This window comes from Glandiceps talaboti, chromosome 9, assembly GCF_964340395.1.
Source record: "Glandiceps talaboti chromosome 9, keGlaTala1.1, whole genome shotgun sequence".
Lineage (NCBI taxonomy): Eukaryota > Metazoa > Hemichordata > Enteropneusta > Spengelidae > Glandiceps > Glandiceps talaboti.
In genome coordinates, this window is record NC_135557.1 from 21,870,440 (window position 1) to 21,888,645 (window position 18,206).

Genomic DNA, 18,206 nt, shown 5'->3' on the forward strand with positions numbered 1-18,206 from the left:
AGAAAAAAACATTCAATTAATACATGCATCAAGCAGAAAGATTTCGGAAAGAAAAATGTAAAACACAGTTGTTCCTGGATAATTTGATGAACTGAATTAGACCATTTCACAACTGTTAAAGAGTTGTGGTGGGCTGGGGTGGGGGTGTCATGTTGTCGGGGTTCCTGTGAATCACCAGATATCCATGCACTTTTAAAAAAAAATATCCTAAACACAAATTAAGAATGATATTGTACTGAAATTTCGTTCCAAATGCAAACTTGAAATTTTTACCTGAAATTTTCGACAGCATACTTCAGGCTTTGTCCACAGATTGACAAAGAGTATTAAATTAGTTCACCTTTGTGTCTATTTTGTTTTGTGTTGCTTTCCTAGTAGTGAAATAGAAGTGTACAGAAAATAAAAGGAATAGATACACGTCGGATATTTGTAATTAGTAGTCTGTGATCTCTTAGTTAAGAACATGGTGATGTATTCCTTAGAGAACAATAATTGCAAGTTAGCCATCTTCTCAGTTTTACAAAATTTAATTGAATGCATACAATAAAAAAAAGTTAACAATAAGATCCCTATAAATTCTTACATCACTCTTGAGAAAATACAAATACCTCTCAAATTGCTTGTTACAATTAAAAACCCTGCCCGCTTTAAAACTAAAATTGCTGTATAGTTGAATTTAAAGACATTCATGCTATCCCCTTGCACCACTTGAAAGTCACAGCATTCACACCATTGAAGTCTTTCTACATTCTATACGTCAACATTGTTGAAAAACTCAACATACAAAACAAACTACTAGCTTCACCTGTTACCTCACCAACATTGTATTTGTAGAATTGAAATCATACACCCCATCTTTATGCAGAACTGAAATCACAGACCCCATCAGGGTTGTCGGTGGCCAAGTGGTTAAACCACTTGCCTCTTACCACTGCGGTCGGGGTTCGAACCCCATTCAGGGTTCGAATAAATTTACCACGCTGTAAGTAAGAAGAGTGTCGTTCAGTTTGACTCTACCGAACACACAGGTTTTCCCCGGGTACTCCGGTTTCCTCCTGCATTAACACTGAACCCATGAGGGATGGCCCTCACTGGACTTCTTGGGAGACAAGTGTTTAAATGCTTAAAGAACTATCCAGTGTAAATAAAGATTATTATTATTATTATTATTATTATTATTATCTTTAATGCAGAACTGAAATCATAGACCCATCTTTATGTAGAATTGAAATCATAGATCCCATCTTTATGTAGAACTGAAAATACACCCCCATCTTTATGTAGAATTGAAATCATAGATCCCATCTTTACGTAGAACTGAAAATACACCCCATCTTTACATAGAACTGAAAATACACCCCCATCGTTACGTAGAACTGAAATCATAGACCCCATCGTTACGTAGAACTGAAATCACAGACCCCATCTTTATGTAGAACTGAAATCATAGACCCCATCTTCACGTAGGTTTAGCCTGAAATATCCTATCATCATGTAATATATGCTCCACACATGAGTAGCAAGTATCACATGGTTGCATAAATGGACAATGACTGGACCTTTCTGACTATACACTGGGTCTGTGTCTTTCAAACATTGCTTTGGATTCTTATTTGTCATATTATTTCATGAAAAGTAATACATTTGCTGGTTTCTTGAGGAAAGGTATTGTGATCTCATGACAACATCAGTGCAGTAAGGTTGCATCTGACTATACAATTGCATAGCAGATATGACCTTTCTGCACTGACGTGACGATATATATGTACTGACAACACTGCAATGTGAATGTTCCCTTACTACAAATCAGATTGTTTGTATAATGTACACATGGTGTGGTTACGAACACATTTGATTCCCTCGCCTTCAGTGAACACTTTGTTATGGTGAACACTTCCCTATGGTAAACGTGTCACTATAACGAACACTATGGTAAATACTTCCTTGTGGTACACACGTCACTGTAATGAACACTTTCCTATGGTAAACATTTCACTATAATGAACACTTCACTATGGTGTACAATTATCTACGGTAAACGGTAAACACTTCCCTATAATGAACACTATGGTAAATACTTCCTTGGGGTAAACACTTCACTGTAATGAACACTTTCCTATGGTAAACACTTCACTGTAATGAACACTTTCCTATGGTAAACACTTCACTGTAATGAACACTTTCCTTGCTAAACACTTCCCTATACTGAACACTATGGTAAAAACTTTCCTATGGTAAACACTTCCCTATAATGAACACTTCACTATAATCAGCAATTCCAAAGTAAATGAACACTGTAATGAACATTTCATTATAAAAATTACGAACACCTTACTACAATGAACACTTCATCATAATGAAGTCTTCACTGTGATGTACATGTAGTTCATCACGAGGACATTCACTGACATAAGCATTTCCTAATGAAAGAAACTTCACTGCAATGACCAGTTCATTATAAGGAATGCTTCACTAAAAATGAACACTACAATGACTGTTTCGTTATAAACATCGCTTTATTATAATGGACCCTTCACTATCACAAAGTCTTCCCCATGGTGAACACTACTACATCATGCTGAAACCTTCACTATAACAAAAGTCTTCACTATGGTCAACACTTCTACACCATGCTGAAGCCTTCACTATCACAAAGTCTTTGCTATGGTGAACACTTCTACACCATGCTGAAGCCTTCACTATAACAAAAGTCTTCACTATGGTGAACACTTCTACACCATGCTGAAACCTTCACTATCACAAAGTCTTCACTATGGTGAACCCTTCTACACCATGCTGAAACCTTCACTATCACAAAGTCTTCACTATGGTGAACCCTTCTACACCATGCTGAAACCTTCACTATCACAAAGTCTTCACTATGGTGAACACTTCTACATCATAATGAACTCTTCACGATAACAAAGTCTTCCCCATGGTGAACACTTTCTACATCATGCTGAAACCTTCACTATAACAAAGTCTTCACTAGGGTGAACATTTTTACACCACACGGAAACGTTCACGGTGTTATACATTTCAATAAAAGGAACATCTAGCTCTAATAACCATTTCATTATACAGAACACATCTTTTTCATAAACATCTCACCATAACACAAACCATTCAAAGCATAAGTCCAAATCCATTTCAGATAAATCAATGGATCTGCCACAGTACAATGTACTTAAATGTACAAACTTTCTGTGTGTCTCCTTACATTTGTTATACACAGTTTTCAAAGTATTGCCTGATACAAACTTAACATTTATACTAATTTGGTGAGAAACACCTCAGAACAGTCATTAATGTAGGAATTCAAACAACATTCATTTTATGCAGGAATTCCAATTGTTTTCATTCTGGTTATGACTCTAACAAACACTACATAACAGCTGATCAGTAATCAGTTCAATCACAAGTTTTCAAATCTGCACCATTCAATGATGTCTACTTCATTGTAAATTCTATGTAAAATTCTCTACAGTTTGGGTTATTAAACATAATTACAACTTTTTTTGAGTTAGTTTAATAAATTCACACTGCATGGTGGTACATAGGGTACCAGGAATTTTAAGCGAAATTACAGCATAATTACAACTTTGGTGGTAGTCCAGTGTGATCCAGAGTAAATTTTAGTTCAATCTCAGTAATTGTGGTAGTCCATTGTACATGTAATCACATACATGGTGGTATTTGATGGTGGTATTTTGTACCCTGTGATAGTAGTACATTCAAATGGTATTCTGACCCTCTGTATCTATTCCAACTCTCAGTGCATGGGTGGTCTAATGTTGTACTTTGCCGCGATTCTTGATTGTGCAATAGCTGCATCCAGTAGTGAATACAAGTGTGCCATTTCCATCTCTGTTCTTGCCAGATCTATGGCCTTCTCAAATAACTGGATTGCTTGGTCTAAATTTCCTCTGAAATAGAACAGTGTTGACTTTGTTTTACATTGTAAGGACTTAGAATTGCTATCAGTTTACAATTCACACCTATGTGTAAATGATATAATAACCCTTATCCATATTGACATTATATTCTCATCCCATTTCAATCTATCATTCATTCCACATGTACATATGGTATTCAGTCTCAGGGATTTTTTAATCACAGTGTTTCATTTGTTTCGTAGGAGTCTTTGTATTTCAAGAGATGCAAGTCTTTCATACGTTCTTTCCTCTATAGTTAAATATTTCCTTTGGTTTCAAAAATTCCTAGTGTATAATGTGTTCTTACCGCTGTACTTCAAAAAATTCCTAGTGTATAACGTGTTCTTACCTCTGTACTTCAAAAATTCCTAGTGTATAACGTGTTCTTACCGCTGTACTTCAAAAATTTCTAGTGTATTATGTGTTCTTACCGCTGTACTTCAAAAATTTCTAGTGTATAACGTGTTCTTACCGCTGTACTTCAAAAATTTCTAGTGTATAACGTGTTCTTACCGCTGTACTTCAAAAATTCCTAGTGTATAATGTGTTCTTACCTCTGTACTTCAAAAATTCCTAGTGTATAATGTGTTCTTACCTCTGTACTTCAAAAATTCCTAGTGTGTAACGTGTTCTTACCTCTGTACTTCAAAAATTCCTGGTGTATAATGTGTTCTTACCGCTGTACTTCAAAGTTTCTAGTGTTTTTTACATTCTCAGTGTTTCATAGATTCTTACATGTACATCTGTACTGCAATAATTCTGAATGTTTCTCAGGTTTCTAATGGTTCATAGGCTCCTAGTGTTTCATATGTACTTACCTTTGTACTTCAATAGTTCCAAGTGTTTCATAAGCAAAGTCACACTTGTCGTCAATCTCTAAAGCTTTCTTCATTAAACTGACAGAAGTGTCAACATCTTGCTTCCATTGTAGCATTAGTAATCTGTGGAAACAAACTCAACACATTTAGATTCAATTCCTCGATAACTTTATTTGTACAGCCAAGGAAAATACGAGTGACCTAAGGGTCCTGATACTACAAGTCAAAAAAGAATAGTGACAAATCCCCGAGGTCAAGAGTATTTTCCATCTAAACTATCAACAATATTGAAAAATAATGTATTTATTGTTTGAATCAGGTTCGAGGCCCATATAAACAAACATAAAAAGTAATGACAAAAAATCAATAGAGAATATCTCTCCAAAGCCTGTACTGGAGAGAATCACTGTACATACATGAATAAAAACACTGTACATAAACATCGCTACAGTCTACCACTCTCTTAACAGTAACAGTATAGTTGCAAAAGAATAATTTATGACTTTGCATTTTCTGAGCATTGTGTAAATCTGTCCCCAACCACACTGGCTAAGTTACATACAATGTATAAGTAGTAACCTTACTATACACTGCATACATTAGCCTTAGGCATCAAAGCCAAAGTCATTTTCATATTCAATTTTAAGACTTTGACACCAAACTCCACCATCACCTGTGACATCACTGCCCTGACAAAATAACACTTTCAATATCACTGACACAATTCTAGATATAAAACAAAATACCAATATTTAGATATTTAGACTTACCCTCTATGTACATAAGTAGTTGGATTGCCAGGCTCTAATTTAATAGCTTTCAAGAACAGCTCATCAGCTCTGTCATATTGTTGTTGGTCATTGAGTGCCTGCAACAAGAATGATAGTGAATGAATGAATGAATGAATGAATGAATGAATACATGTGTATGCATGTATCATGTATGTAATTCATACATACATACATACATACATACATACATACATACATACATACATACATACATACACACACACACACACACATACATACATACATACATACATACACACATACATACATACATACATTCATGCATGCATACATACATACATACATACATACATACACACATACACACACACATACATACATACATACATACATACATACATACATACATACATACATACATGCATACATACATGTACATACATACATACATACATACATACATACACACACACATACACACACACACATACATATATACATACATACATACATACATACATACATACATACATACATACATACATACATACATACATACATACACCAACATACACACTGACAGACAAACATTTCAATATAACTAATGCTTTCCTTCAAAACTTGGGCTTGCACTTAATGTACGTGGGTAGCATTTAACCATATACGGTCATCTTGTATCATTGTCAAACTCCATAAAATCCATTACTTTCACGATCTGGTTTCCAGTGTTTGGTCGTCATTTTGTAGTTGGACTGATCCTTTTTTATTTAACCAACTCATCTTACATACATACTTGTACATAACATGACAAATACATGTATACACACTATATTGAGGAAGTGACTTGCATTACATGTGTAAAGAGAGCACATACTCACACTACACATGTAGATAGCATGTACCTTAGTACATTACAACGGCATAATGTGAGCTCTGCATGTACACAGAGAACACATGCATGTACCTTAGCACACTATACACATAGAACACATACCTTAGCACACTCTACACAGATAACACATACCACACATACATGTACCACTCTACACAGAGAACACAAACCTTAGCACACTTTACAGAAAACACATACCTTGGCACATTCTACACCAAACACAGATACTTTAGCACACTATACACAGTCAGGGCACATACCATGGCAGACCCCACAGAGAATACACACCTTAGCACACTATACACATAGAACACATACCACTCTACACCAAGAACACAAACCTTAGCACACTTTACAGAAAGCACATACCTTGGCACATTCTACACCAAACACAGATACTTTAGCACACTATACAGAGCACATACCTTAGCACATGCTACAGAGCACATACCATAGCACACCCCACAGAGAATACACACCTTAGCACACTATACACATAGAACACATACCTTAGCACACTTTACAGAAAACACATACATGTACCTTGGCACATTCTACACCAAACACACATACCTTAGCAAACGCTACAGAGCACATACCTTAGCACATTCTACACCAAACACAGATACTTTAGCATACTATACAGAGCACATACCTTAGCACATTCTACACCAAACACAGATACTTTAGCATACTATACAGAGCACATACCTTAGCACATTCTACACCAAACACAGATACTTTAGCATACTATACAGAGCACATACCTTGGCACATTCTACACCAAACACAGATACTTTAGCATACTATACAGACCACATACCTTAGCACATTCTACACCAAACACAGATACTTTAGCATACTATACAGAGCACATACCTTAGCACATTCTACACCAAACACAGATACTTTAGCATACTATACAGAGCACATACCTTAGCACATTCTACACCAAACACAGATACTTTAGCATACTATACAGAGCACATACCTTGGCACATTCTACACCAAACACAGATACTTTAGCATACTATACAGAGCACATACCTTGGCACATTCTACACCAAACACAGATACTTTAGCATACTATACAGAGCACATACCTTAGCACATTCTACACCAAACACAGATACTTTAGCATACTATACAGAGCACATACCTTGGCACATTCTACACCAAACACAGATACTTTAGCATACTATACAGAGCACATACCTTGGCACATTCAACACCAAACACAGATACTTTAGCATACTATACAGAGCACATACCTTGGCACATTCTACACCAAACACAGATACTTTAGCATACTATACAGAGCACATACCTTAGCACATTCTACACCAAACACAGATACTTTAGCATACTATACAGAGCACATACCTTGGCACATTCTACACCAAACACAGATACTTTAGCATACTATACAGAGCACATACCTTGGCACATTCTACACCAAACACAGATACTTTAGCATACTATACAGAGCACATACCTTAGCACATTCTACACCAAACACAGATACTTTAGCATACTATACAGAGCACATACCTTAGCACATTCTACACCAAACACAGATACTTTAGCATACTATACAGAGCACATACCTTGGCACATTCTACACCAAACACAGATACTTTAGCATACTATACAGAGCACATACCTTAGCACACGGTACACAGTACATACATGTACCTTAGCACATGCTTTAGAGCACATACATTGGCACAACCCAGAGAGAGAGAACATACCTCAGTAACCTCTACACATACATGTACAGTGCACATATTTTAGTACACTGTATACAGAGAACATGTACCTTAGGACGTACATTGTACACATAGAGAGCACATACGTTAGTGTGCCCTCAACATGAAGAGACACATACATGTATCTTACCACACTGTACAAGTTGACTTACCTGTGCATAGAGAGCACATGCTTCAGCACAATCCGGGAATTCTTTAGCAACCTTCTCAAAGGCATTCATTGCTGCCTGTAATTGCATGGGACTTCTTTGTGCAAAGGCGGCACGATACATAGCATAGCAATGTTGTGCTTGGGCTAAAGCAAAATGAGGGTTGAGTGATACACATTTTTCAAAGTCCCTGAGAGCCTCCTCAACTCTGTCTAACAACACATTTAACTGAAGAGAGATAGAAAGGAAATACTGTCAGTTTGGTCACATTATAGAGTCAGTGTTTGAAAATATAGTGTGAAGAGTTACATGAACATGTCTAAAGCACTCACATGGGGCAGGGCTCCCACCTCTTCTAGTCAAAATCATGAGCCACTTACCAAGATCATTAGTAAGTGTCTTCTTCTGATACTGCAGCGTGCTTATAATTTGGAAGTTTGTTTATTTGATTTCTCATTTATCTCTGTGTGTGGTTTCATTCTTTTTATCACCTGGTTCCAAATTTTGATGTTTTAGTGGACAATAAAAGTATATCATTTTTATCTTTTTTTCCTATTTTGTATTCATCTGTTCATTTTTTTGTTAACATTAATATGATTAATAATTTCAAATCATAGTGTAGTATCAAATAACTAAATATACAAAACGTTCAACTGGTTCTGTATTATTACCTATGTAATACCATGTTGCCCCTGACAACCAATCAACATGACTTGGTTTGAGTGTGAATACAGATGTATAAGTGAAAATTACAGTAGAGACGGGAATATAGTTCTACAACGAACACTACAAGCAGTCGTATAAATACACTGAGTACAAGAACTCACACATCATCAAGTTCTGTCATATTATTCTTATCTAGCAAAAAGTATAATGCTACAAATACACAGACTAACCTGACCCCTGTGATGATAGATATCGGCATTTTCTGGATCTACACGGACACCGGTGGCGAAATCACTGAGTGCATCTGTGGAATTACCTTGTTGCATATACATACTGCCTCGTTTAATGAGTGCATTTACTTGCAGCTGAAATCAACAATGTCAGAGATTACTTTATTAAAATACATGTATTTTCTGGTGCAAAATTCATGAAATACACATTGGAAAGGCTACCAAACTTTTCTATATTTTTGTCAGACACACTATTTTATTGAAACATAAATTTGCCTAAATTCGGCTTGCTTAATATAGCCATATGGATGAGGATTGGGTATTTATTTTGGTATGTTAATTTATAAAACAATTTTATCATGGCTTCCTACTTGAAAAACGATGTGAAACAAAAATGCCAAGTCCTTGTTTGTAACACAATAAATTGCAAAAGATTAATAAAATGTGTAAAATGTTTGTTTGTACATACATACATACATACATACATACATACATACATACATACATACATACATATATACATACATACATACATACATACATACATACATACATACATACAAACAAACAAACAAACAAACAAACAAACAAACAAAAGACTTGTTCTTTCTTGTTTCACATTATTTTTTTCAAATAGAAAGCCATAAAATTGTTCTTTAAACTAAAAAATCCTAAATAAATACCCACTCCTCATCCATATGGCCACTTAAAAAGATGTCACAACCTATAGCTGGGTTGCTTTGAGATGCTACGGGCTCTAGCACCTTCCATATCTATGAGTTTGTTTAAATCCGGCTAGCCTAGGGACTACTAAGCTCTCTAGCTTACCGCAAAAGTGTTACTTACCGTCTTGTGAGCACCTTCTATTTTATAAATTTGTTTAATCTGGCTTGCTTATAGGGACTACTAACCTCCTTAACTTACCACAACAGTGTTACTTACCTTCTTGTTAGCACCTTCCATATCTATGACTTTGTTTAAATTTGGCTTGCCTAGGGACTACTAACCTCCTTAACTTACCACAACAGTGTTAATTACCTTCTTGTTAGCACCTTCCATATCTATGAGTTTGTTTAAATCTGTCTTGCCTAGGGACTACCGGTACTAACCTCCCTAACTTACCATAAGAGTGTCACTTACCTTCTTGTTTGCACCTTCCATATCTATGAGTTTGTTTAAATCCGGCTTGCCTTGGGACTATTAACCTCCTTAACTTACCACAACAGTGTTACTTACCTTCTTGTTAGCACCTTCCATATCTATGACTTTGTTTAAATGTGGCTTGCCTAGGGACTACTAACCTCCTTAACTTACCACAACAGTGTTACTTACCTTCTTGTTAGCACCTTCCATATCTATGAGTTTGTTTAAATCTGGCTTGCCTAGGTTGGCTTGACCCTTCAGCATATAGAACGTAGCTCTCATCAACAATGCATATTCTATATATTTTCCATTGTTATCAATTTCCTTGGTACATTCATCAATGATGTCATCATATTCCTCCAGGTCAAATAACTTCTTAGCTTTAACATAACCACTTAGGCTAAATAAACAAGACACAAAAATATCAGAAAAATGTGGAGGGGGGGGGGGGGGGCAAGAGGTGTGGAGGGGAAAAATTGATAGAATCATGATGGTTGTATACAATGTACAGTAGTTAAGAAGCAGGGCTCAAACTTAACTTTTGGGCTGGTAGTCAAATTTATTTTAGCTACAATTTCATTTCCCATGGGTCTAATAGACTACTACATGTACATTCTAAATGTGGTTGTGAAGATACAATGTTTACTAATGCTAGTCTACATTGTATATACCCTTAACCACTGCTAATTTTAAACCCAGTAATGGGAGCCTAGAAATCTGTATGTGCCATTTCTAGACATGTATATGTAATCAGATGTCTATGTCCACATACATTTTTGTGGCTACAGTATAGACAATTACATTACAACATATTTAGCTAGGCATTTGACAATGAAATACATACAAATACACTGCTTGGCGATGAAATACATACAAATACACTGCTTGTCAACAAAATTACTGTTAAATGCCTTGCTTAGCAGTAAAATACACAAAAATATTTTGCTTGGCAATGATATACCTGGGTTGGTAGTGAAATAAATGTACCACAGAAATAGTTTGCCTGTTAGTTAAATACCACACAAATACTTTGCTTGGCAATGAAATAACTGACAAATATATTCCTTGGCAATGAAATAACTGACAGATATATTCCTTGGCAATGAAATAACTGACAAATATATACCTTGGCAATGAAATAACTGACAGATATATTCCTTGGCAATGAAATAACTGACAGATATATTCCTTGGCAATGAAAAAACTGACAAATATATTCCTTGGCAAAGACATAACTGACAGATATATTCCTTGGCAACGAAATAACTGACAAATATATTCCTTGGCAATGAAATAACTGACAAATATATTCCTTGGCAAAGACATAACTGACAGATGTATTCCTTGGCAATGAAATAACTGACAAATATATTCCTTGGCAATGAAATAACTGACAGATATATTCCTTGGCAATGAAATAACTGACAGATATATTTCTTGGCAATGAAATAACTGACAAATATATTCCTTGGCAATGAAATAACTGACAGATATATTCCTTGGCAATGAAATAACTGACAAATATATACCTTGGCAATGAAATAACTGACAGATATATTCCTTGGCAATGAAAAAACTGACAGATATATTCCTTGGCAATGAAATAACTGACAAATATATTCCTTGGCAATGAAATAACTGACAAATATACTATTCCTTGGCAAAGACATAACTGACAGATATATTCCTTGGCAATGAAATAACTGACAAATATATTCCTTGGCAATGAAATAACTGACAGATATATTCCTTGGCAATGAACTAACTGACAGATATATTCCTTGGCAATGACATAACTGACAAATATATTCATTGGCAATGAAATAACTGACAGATATATTCCTTGGCAATGACATAACTGACAAATATATTCATTGGCAATGAAATAACTGACAGATATATACCTTGGTAATGACATAACTGACAGATATATTCCTTGGCAATGACATAACTGACAAATATATTTCTTGGCAATGAAATAACTGACAAATATATTCCTTGGCAATGAAATAACTGACACATATATTCCTTGGCAATGAAACAACTGATATATATTCCTTGGTAATGAAATAACTGACAGATATATTCCTTGGCAATGACATAACTGACAAATATATTCATTGGCAATGAAATAACTGACAGATATATTCATTGGCAATGACATAACTGACAGATATATTCCTAGGCAATGACATAACTGACAAATATATTCCTTGGCAATGAAATAACTGACAGATATATTCCTTGGCAATGAAATAACTGACACATATATTCCTTGGCAATGAAACAACTGATATATATTCCTTGGTAATGAAATAACTGACAGATATATTCCTTGGCAATGACATAACTGACAGATATATTCCTTGGCAATGACATAACTGACAGATATATTCCTTGGCAATGAAATAACTGACAGATATATTCCTTGGCAATGACATAACTGACAAATATATTCTTTGGCAATGAAATAACTGACAAATATATTCCTTGGCCATACATTACCTTGCTTGGCGAATCTCCTCGGTTTCATCTTTATCTTTATCTTCATCATCTGTTGCCACCTTCTCTTCTTTTGTCTCCGCTATCTCTGTCTCTATTGTACTCTCTGTCTCAGCTGGTGTCACTTTTGTGTCTTCTGTCACTGGTGTCTCTCCCTCTGGTGTGTCTTCTGTCACTGGTGTTATTTCTGTCTTGTTCTCTATCACAAACTCTGTGTCTGGAAGTGGTTTAGGGTCAGCGATTTCTTCCAATGGTTTTGAAATAATATCTTGTGAGAATGAGGAGAAGTACGATTTGATGAATTGTTTTGATGGCATCGATGGAACTCTGGCCTGTAAAACAAGACAACATAAAATTAGTCTTCATTCGGCTGAAAAGTAGATGTCGTTCACTCCTAGCTTATACTTTGCTTGTTTGTAGTCAGGTCCTGAGACACAATTTATCAGTTGAATCAATGACTGTAGTATGGGAAAGCTTACTTCCTACTATACTTGCTTGACTGCCAACACATTTACAGCAAATTTGAAGGCTATTGACAGCTTTCCTAGTGAAGGGTGTACATAATGTTCTTTCGAGGAAACAAACCTGCCAACATGTCATTGGCAGTGTGCCCTCTAGTGGTAGCCAAATTTTGTTGTTGCGAGTCAGAATGGGAAAAACTGGGATTTCTTGTAAGTCACCACATACATGTAGTAAGAGATTGGGGAACACCACATTTTGGTGCATCACTAGAAATTGTATGCGTCAGTGGCATGTCAAATTGGCCTCTTAGAGGGCACACTGGTCAGAAGTGGTCAGTCATTTTACCATACAGTACATGTACGAGATTAGTACAGAAGAAACATTGATTGTAGATGATAAATACTCATCGACTTTGATAACAAGTTCTCTAGAATTTATCACAAATTTACTTACCTATGTCTTTTTTATGCAAATGGTAAATTTAAATATAACAAGTTGTAAAACATTAGGTGTCATAACAAATCCAACTTACCTTGTATTTCTTATCTGCCTTTTCTTTCCCCATTTCTTTTAGAACTTTGTCAGCTAACAACATGCTATTTTGATTCTGGAATCCTTCCAGTATACAAGTAGCTGTAACATCTGTAATCAAAGAAGAATTTATCAGCTAACATCATTAAAGTAAAAATAATAATAATAATAATGTTGGTTCTTATACATATAGCTGTAACATCTATAATAGAAGAAGTAGTCAGCTAACATCATTAAAGTAAAAATAATAACACTCATAATGTTGGTTCTTATATAGCACTTTCCCACTCTGTGCTCAAAGCACTTTACAATTACTACGTACATTTGTATTACCCTGGCACACGGATCTATAGCGGCACAACGACCCTTTACTTCCTCAACTCCCTGGGGAGCATACAATCCATTGCAGCCTCTATTTATATGTATATTTACCTTCCAAACATTTCATTTTCTCTCCTGTCTTCTCATAAGCCTTAGCTCTTCTAAATAAAGCCTTAGCATATTGAGAATTGAATTCTAGGGCCTTTGTACAGTCTTCAATCACCTCATGGTAGTTTTTCTGGGGAGGAAAAGAGAATATAAATATTATCGAGGAATAAAATAGATACTTGACCCTGTAGCTACATAAGTAGTCGCTTCAAAAACTAGATTCCAATAAGGTAACTTTACTATCACTACAAATAATAACTTCCTTATACACATTCATCAGGTCGGTACAACATAATAATAATACATTCTTGTACCACGACCAAGGGTTATTATTACTTAAGATGAATGTTTCACCTATTCAGGTCAAAACATAAACATATATAATACTTTTCCACCACTTATCACAGAATACTCAATTCCTAGAATGTTATTTGCAAAATTACAATAATATTAATGGTTTATTTCCAAACGTAGTGACCTAAATTGTCAAATTACGATTATTACATTACTTTATAAACACATAAAGCACAAAGACACTGCTAACAACTAAAAATTATAACCTTTTTATTAGTAGTAGAAGTTCCATAGATTTACTTTGACTTTGTAGTAGATATCTGCAATAGTACATATTTCTAAATGGCCTGCTAAATAAACAGTCTATATTTCATTAGGTACATTGTACTTGTGATGAACAAGTAAATGTGCACTATCAAAATATTGTTTTGGTCAATGATGCATTCTTGGCATACAATTAGTAGAAACATTTTTCTGGCAACCATTGTGGCTTTGGTAATTTGTATCAAGAGTTGAAAAGTAAGAAACTATTCAGAACCACAATCCTATTGATATCTCCACATGAAGTTCAATGTTTTAAGCAGTACATTAGATTGTGAGATACATGTATGTTGCTGTTCAGCCCTACCAGATGAGTGCTGGCTGAGTGTAGCACGAAAGTCTGTATCTATTCTTACACTCTAGCATAACATATGATTTAAAAGAATTACAAGCATCTACAAATGTATGTACATTGTACTACCATTATGTTGCTGTGCAACTCTGAGCAGTCTACATAGATGTATTCCCAAAATATTCCTACTCCTACATCATGTGTGCTGTTCTGGTGTGACTGCAACTCTGAGTGGATCACAAAATATTCCTACTCCTAATCTTACATCATGTGTGCTGTTCTGGTGTGACTGCAACTCTGAGTGGATCACAAAATATTCCTACTCCTAATCTTACATCATGTGTGCTGTTCTGGTGTGACTGCAACTCTGAGTGGATCACAAAATTTTCCTACTCCTAATCTTACATTAAGTGTACTGTTCTGGTGTGACTGCAACTCTGAGTGGATCACAAAATATTCCTACTCCTAATCTTACATTAAGTGTGCTGTTCTGGTGTGACTGCAACTTTGAGTGGATCACAAAGTTTTCCTACTCCTAATCTTACATGAAGTGTACTGTTCTGGTGTGACTGCAACTCTGAGTGGATCACAAAATATTCCTACTCCTGATCTTACATCAAGTGTACTGTTCTGGTGTGACTGCAACTCTGAATGGATCACAAAACAGATTCTGTTTTTCATACATACCAGTTGCTCATGTGCTGCTGCCCTGTTCTGATAGAATGTGGATAGTTCCTTGGTGTTTTCTGGTGGACATATAGTGATAGCCTCAGTATAGCATTTAATTGCTGCTTCATATTTAGCTCCTTTGAAATACTTGTTACCTTTGTTCTTTTCTGACTGTGCCTTTGCTGCTGGGTTCTGTGTGATAACCAAGTTTCTACATTGTACTTTCAAAAAATAATGTATATCTGACATCAACACTTCCATCAAAAACACCACTACTAAACTAGGAAAACAAACTGAAAACATAAAAGAACAAGAAAGGCAAGAACTCATACTGATTACTGTCTGGGTCACATGTTCTTCACTTCCATTTAATATTGGGCAGTTAGCTGTTTTACTATTATTTGGGGACAGTCGGCTATCACATATCTACAGCTGCAATGAAGCTTTCTGCTTCTTATAATTATACATGTACACTGTACTGTGCAAAATACCCTGGAATATGCAGTTTGGCATACCAGGGGTGAACAAATCCACTGGTCCTGGGTTCTGGACTAGTAATTTTTTTTGGGCGGTCCACACAAATTTTACCTTGTGTGGTCCGTCGGACCAGTACCTTACTGTTAATAACTTAAGAAGTCGTCTGAATATACAGATTAATAGGCAAGATTTAATGTTTCACATTAGTGAGACCTGGGACCACTAATTCTTTCTGCAGACCACTGGATTTTTTAAGGCACTGGTCCGGGGACCACCAGTTCACAAAATGATTTGTTAACCCCTGCATACTTTAATTATACATTGCAATACTAAAGTAAATTATCTGTTATTTTGAAACCTGGTGAATGCAAATAACAACTTGAAGGGCAAAGTTTGACCTATATAATCAAGATTAATTAAATCCTGAATGTCAATATATGATCATGCCTATCGTATTTCCGTGGTATTTGCTAGTACCTAATGCTGATTGACAATCACAAGTGGTTCGATTATGATGCTACTAATATCATACTGCGGTTCGCTATCCAGTTACATGCAAATTAAAAATGAATTTAACAGACGCTTGATCTACAAATGTGATGCAAACACGTGTCACGAGTGTAGACGTATATAAGAAATTAAATGCAATACATGCAGCGAGTGACCTTACCAACTCTGAGGGCGGGCTAGGTTCGGTTGCAGGTTTCTCTTCTGTTGGCCCACCTTCAGGGTCCTTTCTTTCTGACACTTTAGATTTCTTCCTTGAATAGTAAACGACTCCTGCAAGCCCAACAGCGACAGGTGCTCCGACGGCTAAAGCGATCAACCATTTCGGCCACGACCCCTCACTCACGTTTTCTGAGCCACCACCACTCGACGCCATGTTGGATTTCGTAAAGATTTAACATCCCTAACTCTGTATTATTTCCTTATATGACATTAAATGATGTGTTAACAAAAAATCTGAAATAATTTCAGTGTAAAATTCTCTGTTTTTAATAGTCTGTCTGAAGAATAATGCTGATCAAAACTAAAACTTTCTCATATTTTTAGAAACACCTGTCCGACGCCAGGTTGTTCTTTTCACACACCAACCTAGGGTGACTTATTTTAAGGGTTAAAGTTTAAACTCGTGCTGTGTACGTGCTCGAATGACATGCACTGGTTGCACACCTAATGATCCAGAAAGCCTGCAAAGTATCATGATTGTCCTGTTTTTGTGCGAGGAAACTTTTACCATCCAAACATGTTGAAGTATCGAAGTCGCCGACGTATGGTATGTTCCTGCTTCATAGCAGTGGTATTTGCTGGCGTTTTCTTCATCATTCTTCAGCTTGTTTCCATGGGAACCTTGTTCCAAGACGTAACCAGGGAACGACAGCAGATGGAGAACTCGAAAGGGGACATAATATTTGCCATTCCTCATCCCAGTGTATTAGGCATCCGACCTGGCCTTAAAAGATTCTACATACCCGATACAAAGAACCAGTTTACATGTTTGAACTCAAATAATATCGGGAAGATTTCAACTGTTATTCCATTTTCCCAGGTGAATGATGACTATTGTGACTGTCATGATGGAAGTGATGAACCAGGAACTAGTGCCTGTGTAATGGGAAAGTTTTACTGTGTACTGGATGAGAAATCAGTGCCATCAAGTCGTGTTAATGATGGGATATGTGATTGTTGTGATGGGAGTGATGAATGGGGTCAACCTCCTAGTCTAGGGTCACTACCAAAAAGTAACAGAGTATTTACTGTACCTTGTGTTAACAGATGTCCATAGGATACACCCTTTACACATATATACATACAAGTGTTTTATTAAGGGCTAAAAATCCTGATAAAAGAAAGAGGGAAATCGGGTAAAACTTG

The 18,206-nt window shown here is 35.9% G+C and overlaps 1 protein-coding gene across 1 annotated transcript; it reads right to left on the bottom strand.

Moving 5' to 3' along the window:
• Positions 1–17,214, bottom strand: LOC144440143 (mitochondrial import receptor subunit TOM70-like). Its single transcript, XM_078129411.1, has 12 exons — positions 17,002–17,214; positions 15,873–16,046; positions 14,282–14,408; positions 13,851–13,960; positions 13,000–13,188; positions 12,860–12,933; positions 10,544–10,748; positions 9,212–9,346; positions 8,319–8,543; positions 5,524–5,621; positions 4,754–4,876; positions 1–3,926 (listed from the first exon to the last, which is right to left on the bottom strand). Exons 1-12 carry the CDS (start codon positions 17,212–17,214, stop codon positions 3,773–3,775), a joined length of 1,827 nt encoding a protein of 608 aa, XP_077985537.1. The 3' UTR covers positions 1–3,772.
• Between the last annotated feature and the right edge of the window lie 992 nt (positions 17,215–18,206).

Bases quoted from the DNA above. Each gene is read 5' to 3' on its own strand.
- LOC144440143 (XM_078129411.1), bottom strand. From the start codon at position 17,214: ATGGCGTCGAGTGGTGGTGGCTCAGAAAACGTGAGTGAGGGGTCGTGG. The intron at 14,409-15,872 runs GTATGTATGAAA...TTTCCTCCCCAG, and splicing joins CAGCAGCACATGAGCAACTG to AAAAACTACCATGAGGTGAT. The intron at 8,544-9,211 runs GTTAGTCTGTGT...ATCTCTCTTCAG, and splicing joins TCTATCATCACAGGGGTCAG to TTAAATGTGTTGTTAGACAG.